The sequence below is a fragment of the Peromyscus eremicus genome, chromosome 8a (assembly GCF_949786415.1).
Source record: "Peromyscus eremicus chromosome 8a, PerEre_H2_v1, whole genome shotgun sequence".
Taxonomy (NCBI): Eukaryota; Metazoa; Chordata; class Mammalia; order Rodentia; family Cricetidae; genus Peromyscus; species Peromyscus eremicus.
The window spans coordinates 87,212,252-87,227,794 of NC_081423.1; the positions used below are offsets into that span (position 1 = coordinate 87,212,252).

Here is a 15,543-nt window from a genome sequence, read left to right on the forward strand (position 1 = left end):
ATACCAGAGTTCAGTTCCCAGTACCCAAATCCTGTGATTCAAAACCACTTATAACTCCATCTCCAGGGGATCTGATTCCTTCTTACCTGCATACACATGTACACACACACACACACACACACACACACACACACACACACACATGTGCACATTAAATAATGAAATAATCTTTTTTAAAAAGAAAGCCAGACTATCTTCCAGAGTGGCTGTGCTACTTTACACTCCCACTAGCAGAGTATGAGTGTAGCTAGAGTTTTCCTTCCTGGCCCACAGTTAGGACAAATCTCTGTCACCCGCCAGTTCTACAGCTGCTCAGACCCAACCAAGTAAACACAGAGACTTATATTGCTTACAAACTGTATGGCCATGGCAGGCTTCTTGCTAACTGTTCTTATATCTTAAATTAATCCATTTCTATGTACCTATACCTTGCCACGTGGCTCATGGCTTACCGGCTCTGCCTCCTGAGTGCTGGGATTAAAGGTGTGCACCACCACTGCCCAGCTAGAATCCTTTATTAAGTTTTGTCAGGTTTTATGTAAAAATTTCAGGCACATGTTCAAACACCATATGTAATCGGATGTTTCCTGTCCATACCACCTGGTCCCAAATAATCAACTCAGAAGCTGAATATAAATTATAAATGCTTGGCCAATAGCTCAGGCTTATTACTAACTAGCTCTTACATTTTAAGTTAACCCATATTCCTTATTTATACTCTGCTATGTGGCGGTACCTTTATTATCATGGCACATTCATCTCCTGCTCCCTCTGCATCTGGCTTGTTACTCCTCAGACTCTGCCCTTCTCCTTCCTGGCATTCTTAGTTTGGACACAACCCCCCTTTACTTCCTGCCTGGCTACTGGCCAATCAGTATTTTATTAAACCAATTTGAATGACAAATCTTTACGGTGTATAAGAGGATTATTCCACAGCATTTGATTATTGCTGCTTTGTAGTAAGACTTCAGGTTTTAAAGTGTGAGTCTTCCTCCTTTGTCCTTCATTTTCAGGATTATTTGGGGTCTCTTTGCAAAGGAATCTTACTATTAGCTCCTAGTTTACTCAAACAAGTTAGTATGGGTTTTGATAAATTGCATTGAATCTGTAGATCAGTTTGAGGGAGAACATCATGTTCACAGTATTAAGTTTTGTGATGAATTTTGGACACAGTTTTTTTATTTGAGTCTTTGAACATTTCCCTCTACCATGCTTGTCACTTTCAGAGTATAAGTGTTCCCATTTTGTTAAATGTACTCTAAAGTATTTTATTCTTCTAGATGTTATTATAATTGGAATCACTTCTATTTGTTTATTAATTATATACAAAATGTAATTGGTGTTTATAAACAAGTTAGCAGTTTTGAAAGTTTGTAGCTTTTATTGTTAAATTCGTACTATTTTGCTAATCTCAAATTTACCATTATGTCACTTATGGCTTTTCTTACAGACACTGGGAAGTTAAGTACTAACAGGCTGCTGAAGGGTGTGAAGGATCTCAAAGGTAAGGGGCCACAGGACAAGGCACAGCATCTAGACTCTCCAGACTTCATGCCACCCAGTTATGGACTGGGACCCATATAGTGCACAGTTGTGATTCATGGAGCATGCATTTTATCTGCTGTTGCAGTGTACTTTTTGTGACATGAAGTCTATTATATTTTTACATTTGTTCCCCTTTTTCTCTAAATAAAAAGAGCAAGACAAAGAGCTAGCTATCCATTATTGAAGTACATCATAGAGCCATGGAGGTAATAGTCCACAAACAAAAAATGATCCTGCCTTCTGTGCTATGGAATAAAGTTGGTATCTGTGGTTTGCTTAGCTCAACCCTTCAATACTGTTTAAACATGTCAGTTTATCAATAAGAATAATTAAAACACATACTACATCTGGCTTTCCTGTTTTGTTGAGGCTTTTGAATGGACAGATTTATTTAGGACTTCAGCCTTATTGAAATGTAATATTACAAAACCATAAAATTTTAGAATTTTAAAATATCTTATTTTGTTTTAGAAGTGTTATTTAAGTTTAATGCTGAAAACGATGCCTTTTTTATGTTGTTATCATGTGACTTTTTTCAAATGATGTTTCACTGCCTCTTTTCTAAGTGGGGAAGATCAAAAAGGATAATCTCCATAGTTCTTTGGAAAATATGGGGATCAAACTCTCAATGGAGGAATTTGCTGAAGTGACAGAAAACCTAGACACTGATGGTGAGCAATAAGATGGATTTAAACTATCTGTTGACTTTATCTCCTATATGATGAAATATTTAAAATTGTAATCAATATTGAATAGATATTGAAAACTTAGAGGGGATCCCAATGTTAAGGTAAGAATACTCAATTTAAAATTAAAAAATAATAATATATTTCTACATGGATTACAAAAGTTGCTGGGAGCTAGCAGAATTAGTAAGACATTAGTGAGGGCTGGGCACACGGTGCAGTTGTTCAGCACTTACCTAGCATACATGAGGCCCTGCATTCAGTCCCCAGTACAGGGAAGAAGGGAAGGGGAGAGGAAGGAGAGAGAGGGAGGAAAGGGAAGAGAAAGGAGGGGAAAGGGAAGGAAGGGGAGGGAAGGAAGAAAGGAAGACAGGCAAGGAGAAAAGGAAGGAAGAAAAGGTGAAGAGGAGAGCGAGAAGTGTAGTACTAGACTAGCCATAAAGCAAGCGGGCTGGAGTGTATAGCCGAAACTCCAGAACCATGTGACCTCATCTTGTTTGTTCTGCTGCCCAGTCACTCTGCTGTCTGTCATTACTCCCTTTGGTCAGTGCACCACACAAGCTCAGCAGTAATCTAACTGTAAAGCCCTGTGCACGGTCAAGTCTTTTTAGCTGTTCTGCTCTCTCCTGTGTGGATGGAAGTTTTCCTGTGTGCCAGCCAGCTGGTGGTCTGGACAAATGTCTCCCACTCACATTCCCCAAGTAAACACACAGAGGCTTATATTAATTATAACTGCTTGCCCATTAGCTCAGACTTATTACTGACTAGCTCTTACATTTAAATTAACCCATAATTCTTATCTATATTTAGCCACGTGACTTGGTACCTTTTCTCAGTTCTACCTTGTCATCTTGCTTCCTCTGTGTCTGGCTGGTGACTCCTGACTCAGCCTTCCTCTTCCTAGAATTCTCCTTGTCTGCTTATCCCACCTATACTTCCTGCCTGGCTACTGGCCAATGAGCATTTTATTTATCAACCAATCAGAGCAACACATATTCACAACATACAGAGCGACATTGCACAGCACTCTGAGGGATTCTTAGTTATTGAAAGTATCACCTTTGCCGGGCGGTGGTGGCGCACGCCTTTAATCCCAGCACTCGGGAGGCAGAGCCAGGTGGATCTCTGTGAGTTCGAGGCCAGCCTGGGCTACCAAGTGAGTTCCAGGAAAAGGCGCAAAGCTGCACAGAGAAACCCTGTCTCAAAAAACCAAAAAAAGAAAAAAAAAAGAAAAAAAAAGAAAGTATCACCTTTGTTGCCTGCCTCACTTCTGGATGGTCTGCTCTGACCTCCATTCCTGTCTTGCTTTCTATCTACGTGGACAATGTAGTCTTCAACACCCACTTGAAAGCTTAGATTCTCCCGATTACTTCATCAGGTCAATATTGATTGCTTTTTGTTTTTATTTATTTGTTTGTTTTGGTTTTTTGAGAGATGATTTCTCTATGTATCCCTGGCTGTCCTGGAACTCACTCTGTAGACCAGGTTGGCCTCAAATGCGCAAAGATCCACCTGCCTCTGCCTCCCAAGAGCTGGGATTAAAGGCAAGTGCCACCACTGCCCAGCTGCTTTTTGATTTTTTTTAAATAACAATATGTTCTTTATAGAAATATTTTCATAAATGCATATAATATACTCTGATTATATTCACTGCTCCATTATCCTCTCTCCATATATGTGTATGTGTTCTAATTTCTGCCTAAAAAGACACATTTGTCTGAGTCTAGTTTATTTCACTTAGAGTGATTATCCCTAGTTCCACTCACTTTCCTATAAATGATGCACATTTGCTCTTTTGTCTGAATTAACACTTCACTGTGCATGTAAAACCACCTTTTCTTTATTCATTCATTGATTAACAGGCACCCAGACTGATTCCCTAACTTACCAGTGGTGACTAAATCCCACAGTAAATACTGTACAGATAGTTCTGCAGCATACTTATTGACTTAGATTTTTTCTGGCGTATATCCAAGAGAAGTGTGCCTGGGTCATGTGGCAGTTCTAGTTTTAGTTTCTTGAGAAACATCCATACTAACTTCCATGCCACCAACAGTTGGTAAGTGGTCCTTGTACATCCTTCCCCCACATCCTCACCAGCACTTGTTTTTGACTTCTTCATGATAACCATTCTGATTGAATGACATAAGAATCTCAATGATGATTTTATTTGTGTTGCTCTGATGGCTAAGGATGCTGAACACTTTTGCATGTATCAGTGTGGTTTATGTCACTCTTCTTCCCGGAATTTCTGGTTTATGAAATGAGTGAGCAGGATCCCGAGGCTGGTAAATCAGTGGAGACAGCTCTCTGGGGAGACAGTTAAGTGTTACAACTCCAGTCTATTCCAGGAAGAAAGGGGAATATAAAGGCTGGGGACAGTGGCAGGAGCGTCACCTGATTTGCGTCAAGAGGCAGGCTCCTAGTATGTGCCTCAAGGGAGCCTTCCAGCAGGGATCTGTGTCAGGGTTTGAGCTAAAGATAAGTCAGGCATCTGGCTTTAGAGACAGCTTTCAGTAAAGATCAGTCCTCCAGGCCCAGGGACATTCTCCAGAGAAGGGCAGGTAAAGAGCAGGGAGCCTTACTGGGGAGGGAGGGGGTTCCATAGTGCCAAGCGTAGAGAAAAAGCTGCTAGGCTTATGGCAGACTGTGACCTCCACCAGCCACCGATGTATCCAACATATCAATTTACAGTTTGTGCTTCATCTGAGAACTGTCTATTCGCTCATTTGCCCAACTACTAGTTGTTTCTTTGCTCTTTTGTTGTTTGCTTTTTTTTTTTAACTCTTTATATACTCAGGATGCAGATGAATAGCTGGCAATGATCATCTTCATTCTGGAGGCTGAATCTTGATTGTGTTCATTGTTTCCTCCACTACGCAGAAGCTTTTTAATGCAATCAAATCCCACTTGTTGAGTTTGCTATTGCTCCCACAGCTTTCAGAGTCCAACGAGAAAGTTGTGCCCTATGATTATATCTTCAAGTATGGCTTTTTTTATACATTTGTCAGAATTGGGTGGCTGTGGCTGAGAGTTTGTTGGTGGGTCCTCTCTTCTATTCCATTGGTCTAGACATCTGTTTTTCTACCAGTAGCTAGCTGCTTTGCTGCTATGGCTCTGTAGTGTAAATTAAAATGAGATATTGTGGTAACTCTAGCATTGCTTTTTTGCTCAGGATTACTTTGGCAATTTGGGGGTCTTTTGTGTGCCCACATGGATTCTAGGATTATTACTCTATTTCTGTGAATAATGCCATTGGAATTTTGTGACAGTGATTAAATATGTAGGTTGCTTTCAGTAATGTACTTTTCATAATCTTAGTTCTGCTCCTACGTCAACATGAGAGGACTTTCCATCTTCGAGTATCTTCAATTTCTTCTTCATTGTTATGTGTTTTTATTGTAAAAATCTTTCACCTCATTGGTGAAATTCCTCTGCATTTTAGGGAGATAGTAGATAGGGATGCTAGATAGAATCGTTTTCCTGCTTTTTTTTTTTTTTCCTCAGAAATGTTCACTATTGGCTTATAAAAAAAAAAGTGCTTGTTTTTATGTGGTGGTTTTATATCCTGTACTTTGCTAAAAAAAATGTTTCTCAGATCTAAGTGTCTTCTGGTGGCATGTTAGGGTCTAATTTAAGTTTAAGTTCTTAGCATCTTTCCGACCAAGTAATGGAGTCTTTCCCTTTCCTTTTCGTATCCCCTTTCTTTCTTTCTGTAGCCTCATTGCTGTCCCTGCCCAGGTCAGGTCGACAGTTGGTGCTTATGTCCTCTCTACTATGTAAGCGGAAATGTGCCCCAGGGCTCAAGTGGGACTGGGTGTGAACTGGAGCTGGGCAGTTCCTCCCAGATGGGCTAGGGACTCATCCTAGCAGAGCACTATGCATGAGGCCCTGGGCTTGATCTCCAAGACTTAAAATTAAGTTCCTAACTTATTTATTAAGTAATTAAAATGGAAATGATTATAAGGTGTTTTTAAAATTAGGGGAAGAATTAGGTACACGTGCTATGGCACATATATGAGGGTCAGAGGACAGCTTCCAGGAAGTCAGTTCTCTATGTCTACTGTGTGGGTCCTGGAGGTAGAACTGAAATCATCAGGCTTGGTGGCAAGTACCTTTACCTGCTGAGCCACCTCACTGGCCTCTGGTTACAAATGTTTAAAGGAGAATGAACAAGTTTCCAACAGATATTCTTTTTTATTATTAAGAAATTCTTTTATTCATTTTACATACCAATCACAGATCCCCCTCTCTTCCTTCCTCCCGTACCCTCCCCCACCTTCCTCCCTCAACCCTCTTCCAACAAGGTAAGGCCTCCGATGGGAAGTCAGCAGAACCTGGTACATTCAGCTGAGGCAGGTCCAAGCTCCTCCCCCTGCACCAAGGCTGCACAAAGTGTCCCACCATAAGTAGTGGGCTCCAAAAAGCCAGCTTATGTACCAGGGATGGATCTTGATCCCGCTGCCAGGGGGCCCCTTAAGCAGATCAAGCTACACAACTATCTCGCTTATGCAAAGGACCTAGTCCAGCCAAGGAGGCTCCACAGCTTCAACAGATATTCTTGATAGGGCATAAATTCCTAAAAGTTCAAAAAGCTTAAGAAGTGTCAGAATTGTGATGGGAGTTAAATTAGCTGGACTTCATTATGTATGCGTAATCTGTATTTTGTTTTCTGAGCTCATGCTGTTGACTGTGTGTTTCTGTTGAACATTTACAGCAAAGGGGAATGCTGATCTGCCGAAAGTGATGGAAAGAGTGAAAGCTGTCACAGGTGAGCACAAAGTCCTGCCACCTAAGCCTTTTATTGAGTCTATTCTTGTGATTACCATTGGCAGTAATTGCTGTGATACTGTTACTTTACTCTGTTTTATAAGCATCTGCCTAAATTGGATTTTAAAATTAGACTCTTGGTAGTAAAATTTTAGTGTTATATCTTTATAGAGATACTTATTTTCTAAAATAATTTTGGTAGATGTTTTCTCTTGGTTAATACAATAAAGGTAAACAGAAATTATTGTTTAAAATCCACATAATTGAAACCAAATATAGTGGCACATTTAAATTTTTTTCTTTTTACTCTTTGGGGGCCTGCCACCCAGCTCCCAAATAAATACATGGAGACTTATTTCTAACTTATGAATGCAAGGCCTTCGCTTGGCTTATTTCTAGCCAGCTTTTCTAAATTAAATTAACCTGTTTCTCTTCTACATTTTGCCTCTGGGCTTTTTAACCTTTCTTTTTCTATATGTCTTTCTTCCCTTCTTACTCCATGGCTGGCTGAGGGGTTGGATGGATGGCCTCTGGTGTCCTCCTCTCTTTCTCCTTTTCTCACTCCTCCCTCTTCTCTCTTCTTCCAAGTCTGGGTTTCTCCTTCCAATTATTCTTTGTCTGCCAGATCTGCTTATTCTTTCTCCTGCCCAGCTATTGGCCACTCAGTTCTTTATTAGACCAATCAAATGTTTTAAACAGGCACAGTAACACAGCTTTACAGAGTTAAACAAATGCAACATAAAAGAATGCAATACATCTTTGCATCATTAAACAAATATTCCACAGCATAACCAAATATAACACATCTTAAACTAATAGTCCATGACACACATTCTTGTCATCTCAGTACTCAGGGAGGCAGAAGCAGGGGGATTGTAAGTTTGATACCAACTTGGACTACACAACAGGACCCTGCCTCAAAAATAAAATAAGACTTTAGTTCCCTAGCCCTTCTGGTTTATGAAAGCAGATGGTTCCTCCTAATTAGAGGATAGACACTTTGCTCCTTTCCTGTAGACCATGCAGAAGCCTCATTTGGGGCAGACTGCCTTAGAAGACTCTTTCCTTTCTAGCTGCTAGACATGCAATCAGTGTGAGCTTCAACCCGTAGAGAGTGCTACCTCTGCTAAGGAGGGAAGCCACTATTCCTGGGAGAACTACAAGGCCTGGCCGGTATGCACTGCCCTGAACTGGGACAGGCACAGGACAGGATCTTGAGAGTGCTGTAGCAAAGTGCTGTGTGGCATGGAAGGGAGTTAGTTACTTAGTTACAAGGACATGCTCCTGTAACTCAGACTTGAATGTGTAGTGTGTGGTCAAATGTACTGCTAGGATGGCTCCTAGAAACTGGGAAAACAATGTTCCATGTTAAATTACTTAGAAATTACAGAAATACTTAGAGATATATGGAGACAGAACAAAAATGTTAAGGAGTCTGTTACATAAGACTGGAAAGAGACATGATGGGCTCACTATATTGTGTTGACCGAGATAGCAAGATTGAACGGTTCCTTCCTCTAGTGTGAGGATCCCACTTCCTATCAGAGCCACGACTTTGGTGAGGGGACTTGGGACCACAGACTCTGCTATCTATGAAGTTTTCTTATTGTTCTTGTCTTATCTTGATCCTAGGAGGCTTCAGCTTGGTTTCCTTAGCAAACAGGAAATGTGGACCCCTTTAGAGGTTGCCATTGAGGCTTTCGAGCTTTACTACACCAAGTTGCTAAGCATCAGCCTTCCAATGCTACATTTACAATTACAATTTCCTCAAAGCTCTGAAAGTTATAAATGCATGTAGGCAAAGGAGTCCCACAAGGGTTGTTATTGGGCATATCCAATAACAGGCTACAGGTGCTAAGTTTTACAAGCAAAACCACACTCAAACTGGCTTGCTCAAAGTGATAACTAGGAAGTCTGTACAAAGCACAGGGATTACAGACTAATAAATGGCTGTCTGATCTTTATCCACATGAGAATCCTATGGATTAGTGAGGAGCCATGGGATGAAAGAAGTACAATCACTATGTAATAAAATAAAGAAGGAAGCGAGAAATTGGAACAGGAAAAGAAAGTAGTAACTATTTCATGCTGATGACATGACAACTTGTACATAGATTCTTTTCCAATTTAATCTAAAATTTTCTTCTAATTTGAGTGTAAGTTGAGCAAATTTTTAAAGCAAATTATTAAAAGCTTGTCCTCTTTTGCTGCCCTACTGGATCATTATGGCTTTTCTGTGACCTCCAATTGAGGCAATTCTTAAGAGTTTCCAGACAGTCCAATGGGAAGTTGGGTTTGTTAATATTTATATCATTATATGAGTTCCATGATATATTGTTGTGTTATAAAAAGCCAAGTGTGGAATACTTTTGCTACGTGTCATATAATATCAGAATAAAATAAATATGAAATACGTGATGAATGGCATAAAATAGAATATCTTAGATCCCAATTTATTTTATACCCTATATAATACTGCATTCCTTATATATTTTGTTCACTGAATTGTTGCTTTTATGTGAAAAGCAAAATCATGATTCAGAACACTTTTTCAGTGTGAAATAGATGTTTTGAAATGGATTTTGTGAGCATTTGTGAGACCTATTGTTGAGCTTCAAGCCTGTCCTCTAAGATCTTAATGCAGTTTATAAACACATGAAGTCTGTGGAGATGTACGATCAGATCCATAGCTTCCCTCAGATTTTCAAAGGGAGTGTGTCTCAAAAAACAAATCCCCTTGGAACTCACAATTTTTGTGTTAATGGTTTTCTTCCCATGGTTCTGTCTTTTTCTGAGCAGAGAATGTCAACATAAAAAATCTGGAAAATGCTCTAGGCAACATGGGAATCAAGCTGTCCAGCAAAGAACTTGAAGATCTGACCAAAAACCTGCCCGTCAGTGGTGAGTGTGTCCAATGCCATTGACTCTATTTATGATTTCTGATTTTGGAGACATAATCTTACTGTCTAACTCAGAAAAGCCTGGGATTTGCTATGTGTCTTAGTTAGGTTTCTTCTGCTGTGATAAAAACACTATGACCAAAAGCAATTTGGGGAAGAAAGGGTTTATTTCTTCATTACAAAGGGAAGTCGGGGCAGAAACTCAAGACAGGAACCATAGAAGCAAAGGCCATGGAGGAACACTACCCACTGCCTTGCTTCTCATGGTCTACTCTGCCTGCTTTCTTATAGAACCCCGGATGACTTGGCGAGGGATGTTACCATCCCCAGTAGGCTAAGCCCTCCCACATCAATCATTAAGAAAGAAAATGCCCCACAGACTTGCCTACAAGCAATCTGATGGAGACATTTTCTCAATCGAGGTTGCTCTTCCCAGAAACTCTAGCTTGTTTCAAGTAGACAAAAGCTAACCAGGATACTATGCAACCAAGACTTCCCAAGAACTCTTGATCCCCTGCCCCACTGCCTGAGTGCAGAGAACACAGCCATGTGCCACCATGTCCAAACCCATTGACTTATGAACTTTTGGTTTTATAGACGTTTAGCTTCAGAACAAATAAATGAACTTTTTCTAGGGAAAAATAGTAATGCTGGGTAAGACATGCCAGTAACAAAGCCCTTGAGAAGGTAAGTCCTGGGCATTAGTGACATGGTCAGGGAAAGTCTTCTAAATTTGGGAACAGGAAAGCTGGCCTCTAGGAAATAGACACTTTTGAATCCTATCTTTTCATTATCAAATATGAGTTTTTTCTCTTTCATACACATTTTTGAAACAAGATTATTTTCAATTCAAATTTTTCTGTATTTCATTCTTTTTATATATTATGAGTAAACATTTGAGTGACTACTTAAAGTGCTTAACAAGAACACCTCTGTAATTCATAGGGTGGGCCATAGCTTTAGGTTATTATTATCTTAGGAGAATGGAGAGTGTTCATAAGTTATTTATTTTGTATCATATTTTGAGCTTCAAGTTATGTTTTTGTGTTATAGCTGATAAGAAAGTGCCTCTGAAAATTTTGAAAGATGAAGCAAAAGCTTTTACTGGTAAGAATTTGTCATAAATGATTTTTAAACAAATTATGATTTATGTTTAATCTTTTAATAGTATTCTCTGAAATGTAGTAATAGCTTATAGATTCATGTATTTTCAGTATTCCTCTTGATAAAATATTTACATCCCTGGCCCACAGATTTATTTACTTTATTTATTTACTTGTTATTTTATAAGTAAAACAATATTGTCTGTTTTTTGATAATGTCTTACTTTCTTTGCTACTTTTTTCCAATAAAATGGTGTCATTATTTACCAACATCAGAACTAGATAGTTACAATAAGAGAATAAAGCATTTAAAAAGATATAAATAATGTCTCATGAGCAGCATAAGGTTTTGACAAAATAGAAAATATATGTAATATTTTAATTATATATTTTTATTATGCCAGCTATTATTATCCTAAATAGCCAATAATTATATAGCCATTCTGTACTACCTGCTACTAGTTCCATCACTAGAAATATACACTAGGATCTACAAATATTAAGTGATAAACTCTGTTTTAAACTTACAACAAACTATTTCTACTAGGAGATTTTACATCTTTTTCCTCTTTGTTCTTGCATTAGGAAGAGTAGTAACAGAAGCACATTTGTAGATGATTCAAAATAATTCAGTTATTCCCTAATATTTTATGAATATCCATCTTTTTAAGGTGAAAAAGTTGACTCTCGTAACCTCCAAAATGTACTAAAAAATGTGGGGATTGAGCTTTCTGACAAGGAATTAAATCAAGTCCTGAAAACATTGCCCACTGATGGTAAGTCACGCCACCTGTCTCATGCCACGTGGTAGATACCTTTCCAGGTAACTTGGCTTAGAGGGCTTTTGAGTTCTCAGTCTTACAAAATATCTGTAAGTTAATGCAAAGGCACTTTGAACTTGAAAGTAAACTGTTATTACCTCCTCAGACACCATTTGAGAGTCATCAGCATATTGTCATTTGAGGACTAGAACAGCTACAGGATAAAAAGAAAATGTGTTGTATATATTTTACTGTGATACAGCATGGAAGAATTAAACTCATAAATGACTATAAAACCAAAGAATGGATAAGTTTATGACAATGAAAAAAATTTGCATTTAAATGTCAATGTTGTGTGACTTTGAAAGACCAACTTTGATATCAACTCACTAAAATGCATCCTGCTACAACCATATAATGTGTAATGTTTTGATGACTCTCCATGTCAGTGTCTAGAGATCTGAATTCTGCCTCTGTTTACAGATCATGGAAAGGTGTTTCAAAACAGATTGATGAAAGAAGTGAAGAGTCATAAACGTGAGTAGCAACCGTGAGAAGGTGTTTGAACTACCCTCAGCTATTGAATTTGCATACTTCAATGCAAAGATGTATGTTGCTTCTTGAAGAATATTTATTTTTCTTGGTAATAATCTATTATACAAGGAAGTTTTCCGCTGTCTTGTATTTTACAAACTTAACTGAAATATATTAATATATATTAGCTATATATAAATATATATATAAACTGAATATATTATATATTCATATGTATATGAATAGAAATGCATATAGAAAGCAGTTGTGTGGCATACACCTCTAATCCCAGCACTCCGGAGGCTGAAGCAGGAGATTCCCTGTGAGTTTAAGGTCAGCCTGAATTATATATTGAATCACACGCTGTCCAGACTACACTGCGATACTCTGTCTCAGAACAAAAGAAGCTGGAAAGTTGAGAGAGAAGGAGAAAGGGAGGCAAACAGAAAAGAAATATAAGACGGAAAAGGGCCAGCAAGATGGCTCAGTGGTGGGTAGAGGTGCCTGCTGCCAAGCCTCACGACTTGAGTTCGATGCCCCAGAAACACATGATGGCAAGAGAGAACTGGCTCACACAAGTTGTCCTCTAACCTCCACATTAATTAATTAATACCTTTCGGACTGTGAGTGGGTGTTTTAGAAGAAGAGAAAGAGGAGGAAGACAACAGCAAGGAAGGAGGGGGGAAAATAACCAGGAGAATAATCTGAAACCATTTAGGAAACAAATGAAACCTCTTTGTAGAGATTATTGATTTGTGTTTCTTATGTTACCTCTGCCCCAGCTCACATTCTCAAGTGTAGATACTTTTAAATTTTGAGGAAATAAGTTGGTATTTTAACCCTGCCCTTAACCTTTTAGAGAACTGGATGAAAATCTATTACGGTTTTGTTCTTTTGTTTTAAAATATTAGCAGTTATACTAGACTGTGGAAGATTCTCCTTTCCAGCACATAGTAGGTGGTAAGACCTGTTAAATATAATAACATATGTGCACTTTAGAATACCTTCAAATCTCAGTGCTTTAGAACCATTCCACTTTTCCCATTTTCTTCCGTGTTCAATAGGAGGGCAGGTTGACATCAATAATCTGGATGCTGCTTTAGACGCCCTGAACATCAAGCTCACAGAAAAGGAACTTGAGCAGACAAAGGCTGGTCTGAGTGGTGGTGAGTGGTCCAAGAAGTCTGATTTTAAATAGAAGTTGAGTTTGCAGCATTAGCTATGAGTGCTTTAAGGTTTAACCTACTTTTAGCCCAAGAGAGATTCTAATAGCTTTCAGAAGAACTTTTAATGAAACAAATGAGAGACCTCATCTTTTTGTTCCTTTAAAACCGATAGTCTGAGCAGGCATGATGGCTCAGCAGGTAGGGGCCCTTGTCGGTAAGCCTGATGATGTAAGAAGCCTATGGGAGCCACATAGTAGAAGGCAAGAACAAATCCTACTCCACATGTGCACCATGGTACATGCACACCACCCACCCACACACTCACACAAAATAAATAAAAAATATAATACTTTAAAATTGAAAATCCTTTCACTTTTTCTCCGTGCACTCCAGAGTAAGGGTTTTCTGCTAGTGATGAAGTGAGAGTTATTGTTTGGTTTTACAAACACGGGATCTGCAGCCTGATTTTTCTCTCTGATCCATATCTCACTGACATTAATCCAGTGTGTCCAGTTTCTTCAAGCATTCTTCATTCTTCTATTCATGGATTTTGAAATTTTCCTCCCTTCCATCCACCCTCTCTTCCTTTCAATTCCTTTTTTTTTTTTTTTAAATATTGTCACTGTAACAAATGTTGTAAAGCAATATTACACTACTGACTTTCAGGATCTACACTGATTGGGTGTAATGATGCACATCTATAATCCCAGAACCTGGGAACTTGAGGCAGGAGACTTGTGAGTTTGAGGTCAGGCTTGGCTGTGTCATCTAGACCCTTTCTCAGAAGACAAAAATGAGGGGTTGAATAGGTAGCTCAGTGGTCCAGACACCCGCTCTCAAGGAGGTCCCAGGTTTAGTTCCAAACACCCACATGGCTGCTAAAAATCATCCCTAAGTCCAGTCCTAGGGGACCCAACAGGCTCCAGGCATGTATGTGGTATGTGTACATACATGCTGGCAAAGCACTCACCCATATAACATAAAATAAATAAATCTTTAAAATTAAAAAATGACCCAGGGACTACAGAACTGGCTCAGGGAGTAAAAGCACTGGCTGTGCAAGCACGCAGGCCTGAGCTCAGATCCACACCACCACAGAAGGGCCAGCCACAGTGACCTTGCTTCTGTGTCCAGGAAGGTCAAGAGTGGCGGAGGAAGACACGTGGCATTAACTGCTGCCTTGCTGCTTCACATCCGTCTCTACACTTCTGTCAGCACTTGACAGGACACGATAACTAACAGTCTTTGCAAATGCTGAGAAAATCATGACTTTGAGAAGAAAAGTGGGAGGACTGCTTAATCCCATGCAAAGCCACTTAAAATATGTACATAACATACTTTTAATAATAATTGAAGAAGAAAAATATAACTTTTTATATTTTTTGTTCCAAAATTCCAAAAGATGCTGTAGTGCGAAATAATAGAATTTTGCCAGAAAATCACAAGCCAACACTTCCAAAAGTCAATATTTGTTAACTTTTGTACTAAAGATTATGGAGTAGCTAGAATTATAACTTGAATTTTCTTAAATATAAGAAAATAAACTTATTTTACAACTTGCCTTTTGTTTAAACATTTTTGGAATATCTTTATTCATTATTTACTATTAAATGTCAGTCTTCATTTTAGTTAGATTTATTTTATGGGGTTATTTAGTAATCTTAAATATAAAGGATCTCTTGAGCTATATAGCTTTTTCTGAGTCTATGTTATTACTCCCCTCTGCTTAACTTAGTAGGGCATAAGAAAATTGACCTGGGGAAACTGATGGATAAAGTACAGTGTATTACAGGTAAGGAGAAAGTTAGCACATATGTAATGTTTTGTAGTAAATTGATTTTATTTTCCTTGAATTAGACATTTTTGAGAGAACACCAAGTAATAAAAATATACTCAATCTTATGTAAAATAAATTTACATAAGATTTTAAGATTTAATGTTTTCAAAAGAGGACTTGGGCCTTTTAAAATCCGAGATTAAAAAGTATGCTTCAATGAGAGAATGATTTATATTTTAAAGGCTGCTCAAGTCAAAGTAAAGACATTTAAATACAAGAAAAGTTGACAATATATCAGGCC

At 38.5% G+C, this 15,543-nt stretch overlaps 1 protein-coding gene across 1 annotated transcript in view; it reads left to right on the top strand.

Annotated features, from left to right (window-relative positions):
* LOC131917107 (uncharacterized) overlaps window positions 1-15,543 on the top strand; it is a 159,412-nt gene that overhangs the window by 91,301 nt on the left and 52,568 nt on the right. Inside the window, exons 63-71 of the mRNA XM_059270741.1 lie at window positions 1,451-1,504; window positions 2,112-2,216; window positions 6,949-7,002; window positions 9,801-9,902; window positions 10,955-11,008; window positions 11,676-11,780; window positions 12,249-12,302; window positions 13,364-13,465; window positions 15,204-15,257. Of these exons, the coding sequence (XP_059126724.1) occupies window positions 1,451-1,504; window positions 2,112-2,216; window positions 6,949-7,002; window positions 9,801-9,902; window positions 10,955-11,008; window positions 11,676-11,780; window positions 12,249-12,302; window positions 13,364-13,465; window positions 15,204-15,257 (684 nt within the window). The remainder of the gene's footprint in view (window positions 1-1,450; window positions 1,505-2,111; window positions 2,217-6,948; window positions 7,003-9,800; window positions 9,903-10,954; window positions 11,009-11,675; window positions 11,781-12,248; window positions 12,303-13,363; window positions 13,466-15,203; window positions 15,258-15,543) is intronic.